General features: G+C 61.5%; 1 protein-coding gene across 1 annotated transcript; it reads right to left on the bottom strand.

Moving 5' to 3' along the window:
• Positions 1-81: 81 nt before the first annotated feature.
• Positions 82-6,125, bottom strand: NDUFA4L2 (NDUFA4 mitochondrial complex associated like 2). Its single transcript, XM_082781466.1, has 4 exons — positions 6,001-6,125; positions 2,430-2,518; positions 1,104-1,164; positions 82-922 (listed from the first exon to the last, which is right to left on the bottom strand). Exons 1-4 carry the CDS (start codon positions 6,055-6,057, stop codon positions 866-868), a joined length of 264 nt encoding a protein of 87 aa, XP_082637592.1. The 5' UTR covers positions 6,058-6,125; the 3' UTR covers positions 82-865.
• Positions 6,126-16,550: the final 10,425 nt, after the last annotated feature.

The raw sequence follows: 16,550 nt of genomic DNA, 5'->3' as shown, positions 1-16,550 counted from the left end.
TGGGCTGCGCTGAGCTGGGGCTGGAGACGGGGGGAGGACGCGGCCGATGGCATCCCCAGGCCCCCATCAGAACCAGACACGGTCCCAGTGCCCCCCAGTACCCCTCCCTGTGCCCCTCGTGCCACAGGGTGTGAGGACAGTGGCAGCACCCGCGGTCCTGGCATGGCTGGAGGTGGCGGAGCCTCGACAGCTCCCCTGCTGCCAGCCCTAGGCACGTCCCGCTCGTCGCTTCCTAAAATCCTGGCCTTTAATTCTCCTTCTTGGCCAAACCAAACAGCACCAGACAGGCCCCCCCTGCCCGTGGCAAAGGCCAGGCCGTGCCGTGTGGCACGTAGGCCCCGGGGCGGGGAACAGGCGCGTGCATGCAGTGCATCTGGTTGTGTTCGACTCCCCCCTCCAGCCCTCCTCTTTTTTCCTCCCCAGATCTGGCTTCCTGTGGCCTCCCCTGGGCCAGGACCCTCGCGGGGGAGCTCCGGGGGCACCCCTGGAGCGTGGGAGAGAGGAAGCGCGGCGCTGCGGGGTCAGGGCTGGGAACCGCGGCTTCCAGCGGGACGCAAGCCCCCGGCCCTTGCAGGGCACGGGGTGTTGGGCTGCTCCTGTGTTGGTGGGCCTGGGAAGCCACGAGCCATCCTCCTCGCTCCCCTCAGCGATTTGTTTTATTACCGGTCTACGTGTTTGATGCAGATGGGGCTGGCGGGAGAGGTGGTGCAAGCAGCAGCTGCTGCAGGGCAGGCCGGGGGGGGGGCCTGGAGTGAGGGGGCTTGGTGCAGGGGTCCAGCCTGGTGCTGGGGCTGTTGTGGAGCAGGGCAGCGGTGCTGGGGGGGGGCTGCAGAAGGTGCTGGGGGGGCTGGCACAAGGCAGCAGCTCAGAAGCTGGGCCGGTCCTTCTTGAGGCTCTTGTAGTCGGTGGAAACTGCCATGAACTGGAAAGCGGAGGAGTATGAGCAGGGGTGGGGGCATTCAAGGGCTTGTGCCCCCCTGCCTCCGTCCCAGGGTTCATTCTGTTCCCCCCTCTTCCCCAAGCACAGCGTGGTGCTGGTCCCTGAAAGGTGCCCATGCCCCCTCCCCAGAGAGCCAGGCCCCCCAGTTCACCCCAGTGCTCACTTTATACTGGTCCGTGGGGCCCAGCTTATTCCAGGGTTCAGGATTATTTTTTCGGTCCCAGCTGCAAGAAGCAATGGGGCTGTCAGCACCTGTAAGGGGAGGGGTAGGGCCCCACAGACACCCCCTCCCCATTTCACCCCCATAGGTGCCTCCAGCCCTATCTCTGTGCAGGGCTAATCCTGGACACCATCGTTGCATCTGCTGTGCCGGCGGGTCGGGGGCTCCGGCTGGCTTCTGACCAAGGAGGAAACATTCTGTCCTGTCCCGGGGGGGTTGCAGAAGGCCAGCAGAGCCGTGGGATGGGACCCTGGAGAAAGCAGCTCCTGTCCTCTCCCTCCTTCCCTCCCTCCCTCCCTCCCCCTGCAATCCGCTGGTGTTGGCCAAGAGCAGAATTTTCCATCTTGGAAGATGCGTGTGCTGGGGCAGGGAGGGGGGAGCTGTGCTGTGATTGCAGACCCCTGGAGCTGTTTAGTGGCATTAATGTGCTAGGCGGGCTGCTGTTGTTTTATCCCCCCCCCTTGACAAACAGGCGCACACCCCTGCGCTTCCACCATCAAAGACAAGGTGCCTGGATCTGCTAATTGCTGAGCTAAGTACCCTGGGCAGCTGGCATCAAATTAAATCAATGAGCGTTTTACCCGGAGCAAACAAATATTAGATAGGCATTAGACAGCGTGGGGCTGCAGGGACCATGGGCCACTCAGTTATAAGGGGAAAAAAAAAAAAAAAAACGCCTTGCACGCTGCAGCGTGCCTGCCTTTCCCTATGCCAATCCATCCAGCCTCTGTTCCTCATCAATCTATCCTTACACCTCGTCTTCCTCCCCTTCGCCATTCGTCCTTGCACGGTTTTTTATCTGCCTAGCCACCCCTCCAACCTTGTGCCCCAGCCCTTCAGCAGCCAGCTGTCCCGCTGTTTTCACAGCCCTCTCTGGCCCTCTGTCAATCCATCCAGCCCCACGCCGGCTGTCTGGCTGTCCGTCTGTCCATCCATCAGTTGCACGCTGCTGTTATCTGCCTCGTCACTCCTGCGCCCACCCTGCTCTCTGCCCTTCCTCGGAGCGTGCCCGTCTCCCGCTCCCCTCCCTGCGTCCCCCAGATGCCGGTGCCATTCCTGGAGCTGCAGGGCTGGAGGGGGCCTTGAGGCACCCCCAAGCAGGGGCAGGGCAGGCAGTGCCTCGGCTTCCCTTGTCCCTTGGTGCTGCTGGTCTGTGCCCACCCCTCAGAGCCCCCCACAGAGGTTTTTGAGCAGGGGAGAGCACCTTGCAGACCCCAGCGCTGTGCTGGGTGCATGGTGCATGTGGGCTGCGTGCCAGCACCCCCATACCTGACGTCCGGGCTGTACAGGGCCAGCCTGAGCAAGTACAGCACAGCGCTGCCCAGTCCAACGCTGATGAAGCCAATGAGGGGAACGAGCTGCAGAGAGAGAGAGAGAAATGAAAAATACCCCAATAAAATGAATATTTATCAGGCCGACTGGAGAGTGAAAGGGAGAGCTGACACACTGGGAGATTTACAGGGGAAATATGGCAGAGCAATCCTGTAGCTGGGCTGCAGTACACAGTGTAGCTGTCAGCTTGAGTGACTGAATTAAAAGAGGGAGAGAAAAATCGGCTCATGTTGGAGAGGAATTGGGTTTAGAATGAGAAATTACTTCCCCACTGCCGGCCCGGCCCCACGCTCACTGGCATAGCTGAGGGTACCTGCATCTAGCTGGTGGTGCCCCCCAGGACATGGGGTCCATTTGGTCTGCAGGCAGAGTGTGGACCCCCACCCCAGCAAGCTACCCCCCCTCCGCAGGTCCAGCACCCAGTGTCCTCCTGTCCCATGTCCCTGCCAAGCACAGGACAGCTGGGGCTGCATCCCCTGCTGCTGCTGAGGTGCTGCATTCACTGCACTGTGCTGCTGGGTGCAAGGCAGGGCTCTGAGAAGCGGTAACAGCACGGGGGGGGGACACTCATCTACCCCCTTGGTACTGCCTTGGCCACCATGGTGGGGGTCCCTGCGAGCAGTCCCCCCCCCAAGGCAGGGCTTTCATCTCACCACTGCAGGGTGAGCAGCTCCATCTCCTTGTCTCCACTCCCCCCTCCTCGCGCTGCCAATCCCCGGTGCCCAGGGGGACGCGGCCTCAATCGGAGCTGAGACGCAGCAGCTCTGACCTCCCCCAAATTGCTGTGGCCCCCGCGCCAGGGAAGACGGTCGGAGTGTAATGAACCTCCCGCCAACCTGTGCCCCTGGGAAGGCAAACACAGCCGGCGCCTCGCCGTGCCCATTAGTGGCAGCGCGGGAGCGGGGGCCGGTGGTGCACAGCGAGCGCCTCGCGCTCAGCGCAGTTTGCATTGCCAGCACCTGAGCTCTTGGGTTATATCCGCAGTGCTGTTTGGCAGCTCGAGCTCTCAGCAAGTGTCTCCGAACCCCCACCCACCCACCCACTGTGTGGTGACTCAGTTTCCCCACCTGGATGAGGCTGGGGGGTTGGTGGGGGGGGGCTCCAAAACACAAAAAGCAGGATCCGGCTGAACCTCCCTGGGCTGTTCTCCACCAAGCACCCCCACAGGGAAGGTGTCTTGTGGGGAAGGCACCTTGACATAAAATGTCTCCCACTCCCCACAGGCTCCCTCCCTGCCCCTCAGTCCTATCTGGCCACCCCGCATCCTTCCCAATGCCCCTGCATGGCCCACACCCTGCTCTGCAGCGCCAAAGCCCAAGCCAAGCAGCACGCCGTGCTCTCGCCCGGCAGATGCCGGTGCCGATTCGGGAGGTTAGAGGCATCAGCAGATAATGATCTTTTGCGCTGTGTGCGGCCAGGTGCCAAGAGGATCTGGCAGTAGCCACTACCCAGCCGCGCCGGCTAATCAAGAAGAACTCCACAGCGCCGGGAATTGCAGTGTCTGTTGGAGGAGACTCGGGGCGACGGATCCGTCTCACCATCTGCTGCTGACACCTTCTGGGTAATTAATGCCTGGGAAGAATTAAAGGTAGGGGGAGCAGCGGGACCAGGCATGCGGCAGGCAAGGGGGCTACTGAGTTCTGGGAACAGCCTCCTCCATTCACACGGAAATAAATAAGACGTTACACGTCTGACCTTAAGCATACAGAGCATTAAAATGCTGCTTGTGGGCATTTATCTGTGGGGCTGAGCTGCCCAGGAATGTTTGCCCCTTAACCCTAATGGTGGGAGCTGCAGATGGCCAGGTCCAGGGTAAGGCACATGTGCCCCAGGACCTCAGGCACCCCCCAGCCCTGTCACAGCCACCACCCGCACCTCGCCGTGAGCCTGTGGAGAGCCAGAGCCAGCACTGACAGAGCAGGGACCTGGCCCTCATCCCACCTCACTGGCTGCAAAAGCAGCGGGAAGGAGAAAGCAAATGTGTGCAGGTGCCAGGTGAGGCGAGGGCACTGGGCTGAGCAGCTCGTGCCAGGGGTTCATCACACCAGCCCCAGTGCCTGCGGCAAGTTCGCGTGCAAAGGCGAGCAGCCGGAGTGATGCCCGGTGGTGTGGGCAGTGTGCCCGTGGTACTTGTCCTGCCAGCGCTCCTGTACCTCACCAGCACCAGGCTCCTTGGGCTCGGCAAGGCCGTGGGTCACCGCCAGGCGGGTGGGCAGTGGGGGGCTCTGCTGCAAGGTGGGAGCCCTGATATACCTGCCCGGGTGGTCGCGTGTGAAGAATGACGTCTCAGAAACTGCCACAGCAACTTCTGCTGGCACCAGCCCTGCGGGACGGCTGCAGGTGCTTCAGGCACGGGCATCCAGGCCCACCGCCCCTCACACACGCTGCTCGGGGACCCTGCTGCGCCCCCTCAAGCCATGCGCAAATCTCTGCCTGACAGCTGCAGGCACCACAGCGGGGCATGAGCAGAAAAGCCCCAAATCCCTGTCCTGCAGCTGTGCTGCAAAGTTGGCACAAGAGCCCTGGCCCTTGCTGCACACCCGTGCTCTCGCAGCAGTTGCAGAATCACCCGGGCATCCTCCAGCATGGGAGAGGCCCCAGCCTCCCGCGCCTCCTGCCTGGCCGCCAGCCTCTTAGCACCGGAGCCGGCCTGGTGCTCAGCCACGGCTCATCATCCTTTCCAGCCTGGCAGCTCTGCCTCCCCACAAACCCAGCTGCCAAGCGCTTACGTGACTTTCAGCCCGGCACCGGCAGCTCATCAACCCTGCGTGGGTCACCAGCCCCTGGCAGGATGCAGGGAGGACACCGGGGACCCTCTGGCAGGGGCAAGAGCCCTGCCATGGGGGGGACCTTCCTGGCAGGGTGGGGGCACACAACTGTGGTCCTCTTGGAGGATCTGGAAGGTTTTGGTGGCAGGGAATGGGGAAGGCTGGAAGGACAGGAGCTGGCACATCAAACCAGGATCAAAGTGGCTGTGTGGGGGCTGGCCAGCAGCACGCTGAAGCTTCCATTCCCACCCCCTTCCAAAGACCCCCCCCCAGAGCAGGGAGCAGCTCCCTCTGTCCACCCATGCAACTGCCAGTGAGTGAGGCTGGATACAAACGCCTCCATGCGCACAAAGCCCAGCCCTGCTGCACCCCAACGGTGCTGGACGTGGGTGGCTCACGTGGGGGGCACGGGCAGGACCCCCCAGCACCTGTGGGGTGCTGCAGGAGCCAGGCGGGCCAAGTGCAAGGCGGCAGCAAGCGAGCGGGGGGGGACAGCCCTGGGATGGCATGGGGAGGGCAGAGGGGGCTGAGAAGAGGCTTGGGGTGGAAGCGGAGCTGGAGGAGAGAGCAGTGGGTGGAGGAGGAATAAGGGATAAGGGGAGAAGGGTGAAGGTAGGCGCAGGGCACACATCCCAGGGGAGGGAAGGGAGAGATGGAGGGGTAATGGCGAAGGGGTCTGGGAGTGGGCGAGGGGCAGAAGAATGCAGGGAATCCGGCCAGAGGGGTGATGGGGGACTCACTCCGGGGTGCCTCTTGACGTGCCGGGAGAACATGGCTCCGAGCAGGGGGCCCTTCATGGCAAGGGAGCGGGGCCGGAGGTCTGGCTGTGGTGCGAGGCTCTGAGTGCTGGCCGAGGCTGGAGGAGGGCAGGACACACGGGGAGGCGTCTGCAGCAGGGCTGGGAGGGACGGGGCGGGACGGGGATCCCGGCCCAGGGGCAGCAAGCTGGAAGCGGGCAGCTGAGCATCCACTGTGGAGCCCCAGCCATGCTCTGCCCCTTCCAGCAACTCCTGTGCTGAGCTGCCACCACTGGGTTAGCGACCAGCTGTGGGTCTGGGTTCTCCACAGCACCCCCTGGATGCCCCCCCCCCAGCACTTGTGCCTCAGTTTCCCTGTCTGGATGAGGGGCCAGCCCCTCTCCTCCACACACAAAGCCCTCCCAGGTTGCTCGGCACCTTTCTGCTAGGGCGAAAGATGAGTTGTGTGATTTGTTATGACAACTTCTCCGATGTTTGCGGCCTCCCCTCAGCACCCCCCGCCACCCTCCCCTTTATGATAAATGACATAACACCCAATTTACATTTAGCAATGCAAATCTCCCTGGCAGTAACAGATGCTGCTGTGCATATGGAAACCAGCTATTTGTACCCATTGGCTCTTAACAAAAGACTGGGGAGATTGGCGGAGCAGGCAGCCCAGCGCAGCAGGCAGGGACGTCGCATCCATCCCCACAGCCGCTGGCCGCATCCTGCCCTGCAGCAGCCGAGCCCCATGGCTCCTCGGGGCACAGAGCGCGTGGCAGTGCCCCTTCTGCATTTGATGGGCACGGGCTGATCCCTGATATGCACCCCCTTCTGCGGGGGGCCAGCACCCCCATATCGCCCCAGCCCAGCCTTGGCTGGTGCACGCACAGAGCTCTGCTGCCACCCCTCCACACAGCCCAGCTCCGCCGCGTCCACTTCATCCTCACCTCCTTTCTCTCAGCAAAGTCTAAGAGGACAAAGGGGAGAAACTTCTCCGGAGCGTGTGGAAATAAATAAACAAGACCTGAATCGCAGCCAGCAGCGCCGTGTTGAGGCCTTTGTTGATATAATTAGAGTTTTGAAATGGGATTGATTAAGTGCCACTCCCCAAGACAGAGTGCATCCTGCCCTCGGCAGAGGAGCGCTTGCGTCCTTCGCTGCCTTCCTCTGCCAGCGACTGCCGCGGTGCAGGGACGGTGGCATGGGGTGCATGCGTGTGCAGGGTTGGGGCAGAGCTTTGCGGGAGCATTTGTGATGGGGCACGTGCCCACATGTTGCAAGGGTGATCCCGCAGGCACCACCAGGATCCCCTTGGCAGGGGGGAGGCACTCAGCGGGGTGTCAAGCAGGCAGGTAGCAGCATTAGGATGCCGGTGGGTCCTGGCCCTATCAGAGCCAGGCCTGCTCTGGAGCACCCCGCAAGCTCCGAGCTCCCTGCAGACAAGCCCAGGACTTCCCCTGGAGAAGCAGTGGGATTCCCTGCCTGCAAAGCCCAGCTGCCTCCATGCTCATTAATGATTATAATTAAGAGACCATTTAATTCTGTGCCGCACTTCCCTCTTCTATGGTGATTAGAGCTCGTGCCCTGCTGCTCAGGCACTCTCCTGGGCACCGCGAACCCACCCCTGTGACAGCGGCCATCTCAAGGGGCTCAGCCCTGCCGAGTGCTGGGAGGATGCCAGCACGCCTCCCCCCCTTACCCCCCCCAGGAGGGAGACACCATCAATCCAAGCAGATAGAAACCTTTTGAGCTCTTCATGGCTACTTCTGCCTGGCACCACGCGGAGCGGAAGGGTCGGAGCTTTGAGGGGGGGGGGACCAAGCCCTCAAATACTTCCTCGAGAGACAAGAATTACAGCCCCCGACCTCAGCGAGCAGGCACATGCAGGGACACACACCTGCAGATGCAGAGCTGCACGGACGTGCTCTCACACCTACATGTGCACAGACCCCCCCCCCCCCCAGCCTGTGCTGCTGCACGCACCCATCTGTGTGCACACGTTTGTGCACAGACACATGCACAACCCCTGCCCTGATCCCAACAGATGTGCATGGCCACAGGGACACTTACACACCTTTATGGGCAGGACGTAGGCTTGCACATGCACCAACACACAATCCCACGTGTGCCAGTGCAGTCCCAGACCCTATATAAGGGCCCTCCAGTATGGCCCAGTCAGGGTAAGCAGCTGACAGACAAACATGGTGGGGGGAGCGGAGGGAGCCGCCAGGCCTTGGTGCTGCTGCTCGCAGCTGCTGTGGCGGGTATTTTACAGCCACTCCAAAAATATTATTCAAGATGAAGGAGAATCACGGCTGCTGCGAGCGAGCGCAGGGCCGTTGCGGGGAATTTATCATCCCGAATTGGGTGCCCCCCCTGCAACGCCGCGGTGATGAAGTGCTTCATTAATGGGAGATGCTGCAGCTCGGGGCTGAACGTGCCTGCACCTGAGCGTGCTGTTTCCTCCAGCTCCCAGCCTTGGCACTCAGCCCCCGCTGTCCCCGCATGCCTCCCCCAGCACCCAGCCAGCTCCACACCCCCTCCCCACCCCACAGCCTCCTCACTGCCCCCTGGCCCCACACCTGGCCCCCATTTATTGCTCCCCAGGCAGACACCCAGACCCTGCAAGGAGCAGACCCCAGACGTCCTGTGGGGGTGACACAGAGTTGCACCCCCTCCAAGAATAGAGTCATAGCCCTCTGATAATTAGGCCTGTCCCCTTTTTAGGGGGCTGGATGGAGCCACATCGTGCTGCTCGTGCCAAAGCTGTAAATCTCCCTGGCTTTTGGCCGGGGCGCAATGGAAACCATCATAAAAAATTCATATCATCTAAAGCAAACAAACAATAAACAAACAGCCAATAATTAAATGGTGAATTAACGGGATATATTTCATAGCCCCACAGAGGCGTGCTGTAGGACAAGCCTCAGCACAGGCAGAAGGGGCTGGGTGCTGGGGGTCCCAGACCCTTGCAGGGAGAGGAGGTGGCCAGGGGGACAGGGACAGGAACAGGTTGAGGGGACTGGCAAGGGGGTGTTTTGGGGAGGGGGGGGGAAGGGGCTGAAGGAGCAGCTCCACAAAGGGCATCACCACCAGCACTGCTGAGACATGTCGCGATGGATTGCACAGACAGATAATGGTGGGGCAACCTCACCCCTTCCTTCCTGCCATGCTGGGATTGTCCCACATCTCCTCCTGTTGTGTGTGATGTCATGCCCATGCCGTGATGTCACTGATCGCTATGACATCATGCCCCCCCCCTTTCTTGCTCCCCTACGTGCTTGCCCTGGCTGCAGCGTGCCTCTGAGCACGCCTGTCTGCCAGCACCCAGGGCTGGCCCCGGTGCCATCCATCACCCAACACAGGCACACATCATTTATAGCTGGCACCTTCATTTACAGGGCTATTATCATCCTAATTCCCCCCATTAATCACAGGGCACTGCGTGATGAGCACCAGGAAAGCCGATTCCTGACCCACAACTGCTGCAGGATTGGGGGCACCACCCTCATAATTTGGGACCCCAAATCCCCCGAGATACTACAAGTGACAGCTGAGACAAACCCTCTCCTTGTCCCCAGAGATCCAGCCATGGGCCTGCAGGGTGCAGCTGGGGTGCTGAGGGGCATCCGGCACCGCAGGCAGGGGCTCCAGGATGGCAGCGGGCAGGTTGCCGCTTCCGTGGCTGCTGGAGGCGTTTCCTAGAACCGACCCTGCAATTAACCACCGCCTTGGCCTTGTCCTGCAACATCGATTTTTATTTTCTTTTCATTTATTTATTTATTTTTTTTTCCGTAATTCTCTGAAGAAAAGCCCAAGCCCAGAGCTGTGATTTCCAAAGCCTGTTTTATAAATAACTGGGGTCGCCAGCTGCCAATTGCTGTAACGCCACCTTGATACAATTTAATAAGCATAATAGCCTCTTCCTTCATCGTGACAAAGACACTGGTGGGGACAGAGCTGTGCCCATCAGCGGCGCACGCGGCCGAAGTGTGCACGTTCGTGCTGAACGTGCCCGGCTGATGCACGGGGACACGCGTGTGCCCAACCTGAGATGCGGGACCGTGGCACGGGCACGACCCCAACCCCTGCACCCCTCAGGCGTGCGCCCCGGGGCCGCGTGCTCTTGCACGAGCAGCCCACGCGTGTCCGCGCCCCCGCTGCCCGCCGTGGGGCGTCCCGGGCCCGTCGGGAGTCCTGCGGCGCCCTCTCGTGGCTCACAGCTCCAAGGACCCGACCCTCCCCCCCCGGTCCCCCCTTTGGTCCCCCCCCCAGCCCCACTGAGTGATGCCAGCGACGCCCAAATCAATTCCCATCCCCGCCAGGACACGGCACGAAGGCGACAAATCACGGCTGCTGCTCCGCAGCCCCAGCACCTCATTTTTCTTGTTGAACTCCATAATAAGAAATCAATGGCAGACGCTGTGCTCCTGATGCGTCTCTGCCGGGACGGGTGGCGTTGGGTTGTTGAAAACCCCCTTCCCCCCTCCCCCCCTCGTTCTCAGGTCCCCCTGCCAACCCCAAGATCTGGCGGGGCACAGAGTAGGCGTCCCGTTCTTTCCAGGACCCCCCCACCCTTCCCCTGGCTGCCTCAGGGCTCCTTGCACCCATGCGCCCTGGGTGCATTTGGTGCTGCGTGCAATGCACGGGGCTGAGCCAGCTCCTGCCAGCAGAGCAGAGCCCTGGGCAGTGCTTCGGGCAGGTGCACCCCATCCTGCTGCAGCCTTTAGGGTGCCTCTGGGTCCCTGAAATATCTTGGAGTGTGGGGGGGGCAAACCCCCACCTTCAGGGTCTGCCTGGCACACAGACACCCACCTGGATCCTCACCCATCCCCACATCTCCAGCCAGGCAGGTGGGAAGCACCCAGGCATCCTGTGGGTGTAAATCGGGGTGGTGGTGGTGCAGAACTGGGGGGGGGGGGGAGACTCAGGGTTGGGGGGTGCAGAGCTGCTGTCACATGGCAGCTCCAGCAGCTGCAGAAGGGCCTGGGCTGGGGAGAGCCGCTCCAATTAGCTGTAATCGCGCTTCCCCGCGGTGCCTGACACCGAAAAACCTACATAATTACCAGCAGCGACAGGGAAGGCAGGACCAGGCGCTCGTGCTTAATTGAGTGTTTACAGCCCTGTGGATGGGCGGGGGGGTGGTGGTGGCAATAACAGCTCTATAGAAAAGCTGCACCCCCTCCCCAAACCAGCCATAGATGTCCGGGGGGGGGGGGGCAGCAACGAAAGGCTGCTCTGTTCCTGCTCCCCTCCCCAGGGTGCCTCCGTCCCTGTCCCCCAGTAGCCCCCACCACTGCTGCAGAGCTCGTGGTTGACTTGCAAATGTGGCCGCAGGAGATGGAGGTCTCGCTCCTGTCAGCCAGACTGAAATCCCGTGGGCCAGCAATGGGGTCACCACGACCAGACGTGCCCCAGCAGACAGGGACGGGGCAGGGGACGCAGCTGCCACGGGTCTGGGACAATCCCAGATTGACGGCCCTGCTTTGGGGGCTGGAAGGCGTGCGGCAGGCGGGGATGACCTGTGGAGCAGAGGCAGACACCAGCTCCCATCCTGCAGCTGCCTGGACGACGCCAGCCTGCCCACGCCGTGCCGCCCCCAGCCCCAGCAGACAAAGCTCCTGCCCAGCTGTTTTTGCCTGGTTAATTTTTCATGAGCGTGCTGATAATTCTGCTCATTGCGCTGCCACGGACCCCATACCAATGAGCCGCAGTGCTCCCCCAGGCCCGGCAGCGCCAGAATTGGGGACGGCTGGGACTGGAATTTGCTGACGGGGGCATGGCCTGGGCTCCCCCCGCTGTGCCCACTCCCTGCCAGACCGGGGGCTCCACGAGAACACTCCTGCACGGCAAGCACAGGGGCCACACGCATGCAGATGTGTAAGGAACCATGCACAGAAGTAGGTGTGCGAGGACTCACACGGAGCCATGCATGGCCATGTGTGCACGGGAGCATGCTGATATGAGTATGTGTGCGTGTATATCACACACCTGTCTGTTGTCCCCCCTGGGGTCTTGCAGCATCTCCCACCCTGGAGATGCAGGAACCGGCCCCTTCGTGCCCTTCGCACTCCTGCCGTTGCCTGAAACCAGGCGTGGGATGGGGCAGTGGGGTCAGACGAGCACTGCTCTCCCTGTTCTGCAGCCAGGAACAGCCATGGGATGGGGGGGTGGGGGGGGGGAATGCACCAACCCCCCCTGCACCCAGGAAGGGCGCGGGGTTGACCCCAGGCATCTGAGCCCTGTGCTGGGGTCTTGTGGGGCCAGGACAGGGGCGTGGGGCAGAGCCCCAGGGAGGGCACGGGGGCACGTGGGGGGCAGACAGCTTTCTACCATACCAAGCCCTGCCCTGCCTGTCCGTCTGCCACTTTCTGATGTGCCCAACTAGAATCACTAATTCCAATGAACCCAGGCTAGATTAATTTTAATTTCCCCATGCAAATCAGTGCTAATTAGGATGGATTTAGTTCACATCACAGGGGCTGTGGGGACGGAAGCTGCATACGGTCGTCGCTCCCCAGCTGGGCTTTGGGGTGTTTCAGCCTCATCTGAGGACTGGGGAGGACAGACCCCACGGTCTGGAGGTCAGGGCTGGGGGCAGCCGGGGGGGGCAGGTGCTGCTCTGAAATACCAGGTCCCACTGATGGTGCTCAGCACCCCCACACCAGCCAGAATCCTTCTGCCAGCCCTCGTCAGGGACTTCCCCCAGCTGGAGGCAAATCTGTGCCCCCCTGCAACTCATCGCTGCCCTTGGTTAATGCCCAGGTGGATTTTACTGTGCCACTGAGGTCATGAGCAAAACTGATGGGGCAAACACGAGTTTGGGACCTCTGGATTGGGCCCACCAGGGGCTGTGAACAAGGAGCCGCCAGCTTGCATGACTCTGAGTTAGGCAGCAAAGTGGGGTGGCTGGGGGTCTCTGGGGACCCCCTCCTCACCAGCGTCCTATTCCATGCAGACCCAGAGCTCCTTGGCGGGCTGCAGGGCCTGCAGCAGGCGTGAGCTGCTCCCAGCAGGACCAGATCTTCCCTGGACGCCTGGGGTCTGCTCTGCTGCAGGCAGTGGGGCAGGGGGCAGCGCATTGTCCCCTCCAGCTTGTTCAGATTCTTCCTGTGCCTTCTGCCTTGCCAAATATTTAACTAATTAACACTGTCTGCAGGCTCCTGTTTACGCAGCTTGTTGTTGAGCCGAGGAGGACTCCCGGATGCCTCAGAGCACAGAGGGTGCAAATTGCAGCCAGGACCATGGGTGTGAGGCTCAGCCTCCAGTCCTCTCACCTGGTCTCTCCCCACCTTGGAGAGCCCCCACACTGCCTGGAGCAGCCTGTGCCGGCACCCTGCGCACCCGGAGCAGGGATGGGGGAAGGCACCTCCCGGCTGCATCCCACAGCCCTGGCTTTACTCCATCTCCCCCTCAGCAGGGCGTTCTCAGTCCTAGCAGCCTTTTTGCCAGACCCCAGGTGAGGAAAAGCAGTGCAAGTGGCCCCTCCATGGTTCCCTGTCTCCAGGGGGTGCAGCCTCACCCCCTGGGCTGGGGGAAAACAGCATCAGGATGCCCCAGTCCTATCAGCTCCAGCATGGTGGACATGGGTGGCAGAGTAGGAACCGGTGCTCCCAGTGGTGGGTGACTGGGGGCTTAGCTGGGGGGCATAGCATGGGGCAGAGGTGGGGGCTGAGGGGGGCAGCAGAATGAGCCCTGCCAGGGACCACCGTGCAAACACCCAAGCCGTCTAGGCAGGCTGAGGCCAGAGCGGCTGCGACAAACAGCCAGAGGCAGCGCCTGCCTCCTGCCCTCATTAAATCCCCCCTAACGAGCTCAGCACCAAGCCCTGGGGCCTGGCTGGACTCAGAGCCGGTCATTACTGCTGACAAGGAGCTGTCAGAGTGGAGCTGCGGCCCCCAACCTCCCCCCTGCACAGGAGCACAGCCAGGAGACACCCCAGGGCAGGGAGCACCCCAGAGCCGGAGACACCCCTCCCTTTGGAGACCAACAGGGTCCCCACAGCCCTCAATGACACAGGTCCTGCGCGGGTCGGGGCACTCAGGTAGCAGAGGGCCTGGGGGGGGAGGGGGGATGGTTCTGCCCCAACAGCACAGTTGGGCTTGGGGGACACCAGGAAAGGAGGGACAGGAGAAAACCCCAAGGAGAGGTGTTGGGCTGGGTGGGAGGCAGCAGGGTCTGGGCTCTGTCCCCAAGCAGAAGGGGGTTTTGGGCAGAAGAGCAAGGCTGTGGGGCAGGGCTGCTGCTCACCACTGGATTTTCCTCTCCATCCTCCTCTCCCTGGACTCGCTGGGAGTGGGGGAGATGCAGGCGGCTGCCTAGCGCAGCGCGCCCTGCTCAAATCTCACAGCGGAGCTGCTCCTTCCTGGGAGCACCCTGGCACAGATAAGGAGCCCGGGGTGATCCCTGGGGCACGTTTAATCTGGGACAGGACAGTTACTGGATAAATACCATAAATATGTAAATTGCATTTATGCTGATTTATGGCAGGGTGCGTGTGTGGCAGGTGGGGGGGGGGAGGGCAGGTGGGGAGGGGAGATGAGACAGTTTGGTTTAGTTTAATGCTTTTTTTTTTTCTGCCTTAGGATTGAGAACAATCCTCTGATCATCGCATCAGCCCAGCTGGAGGAGAAGGTTCAGGCAGAGCCACACAGGCGGGGGGCGCTGGGGGCCAGGCCTCCTGCATGGGGACAAGCAGTGGACAGGCTGTGGGGTGCCCACGCAGCCCTGGGACCCCCGCTTCCAGCTGTGCTGCCTGGGGCTTGCTGCCTGCAGGACTGTGCACTGGGGCCCCAGCCCCTCCCTGCTGGTGCTGCTCTCCTGGGGTGATGTATGGATCCAGCACGAGAGCAGCGGTACCTCAATTAATTTTGAGCCTTGCAAGGACTCCTGACCTTTTGTGAGACATACAGAGAAATTGAGGTGATTAATCTAGCAGGTCAGGGTGGCTCCTCCACTCTGACATTCCCCACGTGACACATGGGGTGGGGTGGGGAGCAGACCCCCTTCGTATAACCCAGCTGCAGAGGGTTTAGCAGTGGGACACTGGCTGTCCCCCCACCAGCAGAGTCACTGCCCCTGTGTGTCACAGCTGGGTCACAACCAGGCTGCAAGCTAATGGGGAGCACGAGCACACCCTGACCTTGTGCCTTGCAGCCACAGTGTGTTACGAGCACGCAGACCGGTGTGTGCAGCCAGTGGGTGAGCATGGCATGCATGGTCACCTGGCAGCGTCCATCCCTCCCACGCAGGATGGCCGTGGCACTCAGCCCCTTGCCCCATTAGGTGCCAACAGCCCCCCAGCCCTCCCCTCCTCTGCCTGCATCGCTCTTGCCAGGGACCTGCACCCCTGGGCCCGGAGCGGCTGCAGGGAGCACCTGGACAGCCAGGATGCACATGTGGTGCTGGGGGGGGAATCACCTTTTAATTTCATATTAACTGCTGATCAATCCAATTAGATCCTGCATGTAATGAAGGCCATCTGCTTGGGAGGTGGGGCCCCAGCTCTGCCTCCCCACCCCAAAACGTGCGCAGCCTCCCGGGAAGTCCATGGCTGCTGGCAGGGAAGGGGCCTGGGGGTAGGTTGGGGGGGCAATGAAAAGGGTTTTACCCAATTTTCCAGATGACTCTAATTAAGTTGTTCTCTTCAGCTGTTAAATTAGCTGGAGCCCTACCCCTTCCCTGGGTGGCTCCCCCCTTCTCCTCCCTACTTCCCAGATGCAGCAAATCAGCTTCCAGCCCTCCTCAGCACCCCCCTGCGGGGCCCTGCAAATAAATAAATAGACAGTCCCAGTAAAATTAACCATATGAGAAGCTGCAAATGAGGTGGAAAATTTTAATGGTTCCGCATTTAAAAGCTGCCTGGCAGAGAGGAGATGAGCAGGGAGGAAACAGTCCTGGAGGCTATGTGCTGCCCCCAGGCATGCTGTGGTGTGTGGCACCCCGCACCCCCCCTCCCTTTTCATCATTCCCTTCTGCCTATGGGCCTCCAGTATACCCAGTACACCTCCCAGCTGGCTCCTGAGACACTCGTACTGGGGGACAGGGTGTCTGTGCCCGATACCAACCTGGCCCCAGCCTGCTGGGTAACAAGGAACAAATGCCCCTGGGGCTGGGGGCTGTCACCCCCTCCTGGGGGTCCAATGCTGAGCTCTGGGGTGCAGGAACTGAGGGACGGCGGTGCCTTGCTTTGGGGCTGCTTCCAGCAGTGGTGGTGAAGCTGCAGGCAGTGAGGGCCCTGCTGCGTGACCTGGGACCCCTGCAGACATAGGAGTGGGGGGCAGCGGTGGGGTCTTGGGGAGCCCCTTGGGGGGCAGCACGGAGGCTGCTTTGCCCTTGGACCCTTGCATGAACGCTCCCCGCAGCACTGGGCTGGGGCTACTTTGCGAGACACCACGAGGGGGCACCACTGCAGCTGAGCTTTTTTGCATAGATTTGCATACATTTGCATTCATATGCATGGAGGAACGTCGTGCAGCAGCAGCGCCCCCCCTCAGCCCAGAGGCAAGGCCGGGGCAGCTGCATGGGGCCCGCTGAGGCTGGTGCTG

This window comes from Aythya marila (assembly GCF_965140915.1).
Source record: "Aythya marila genome assembly, chromosome: 30".
NCBI classification, from domain to species: domain Eukaryota; kingdom Metazoa; phylum Chordata; class Aves; order Anseriformes; family Anatidae; genus Aythya; species Aythya marila.
This window is presented reverse-complemented; position numbering and strand designations above follow the sequence as displayed.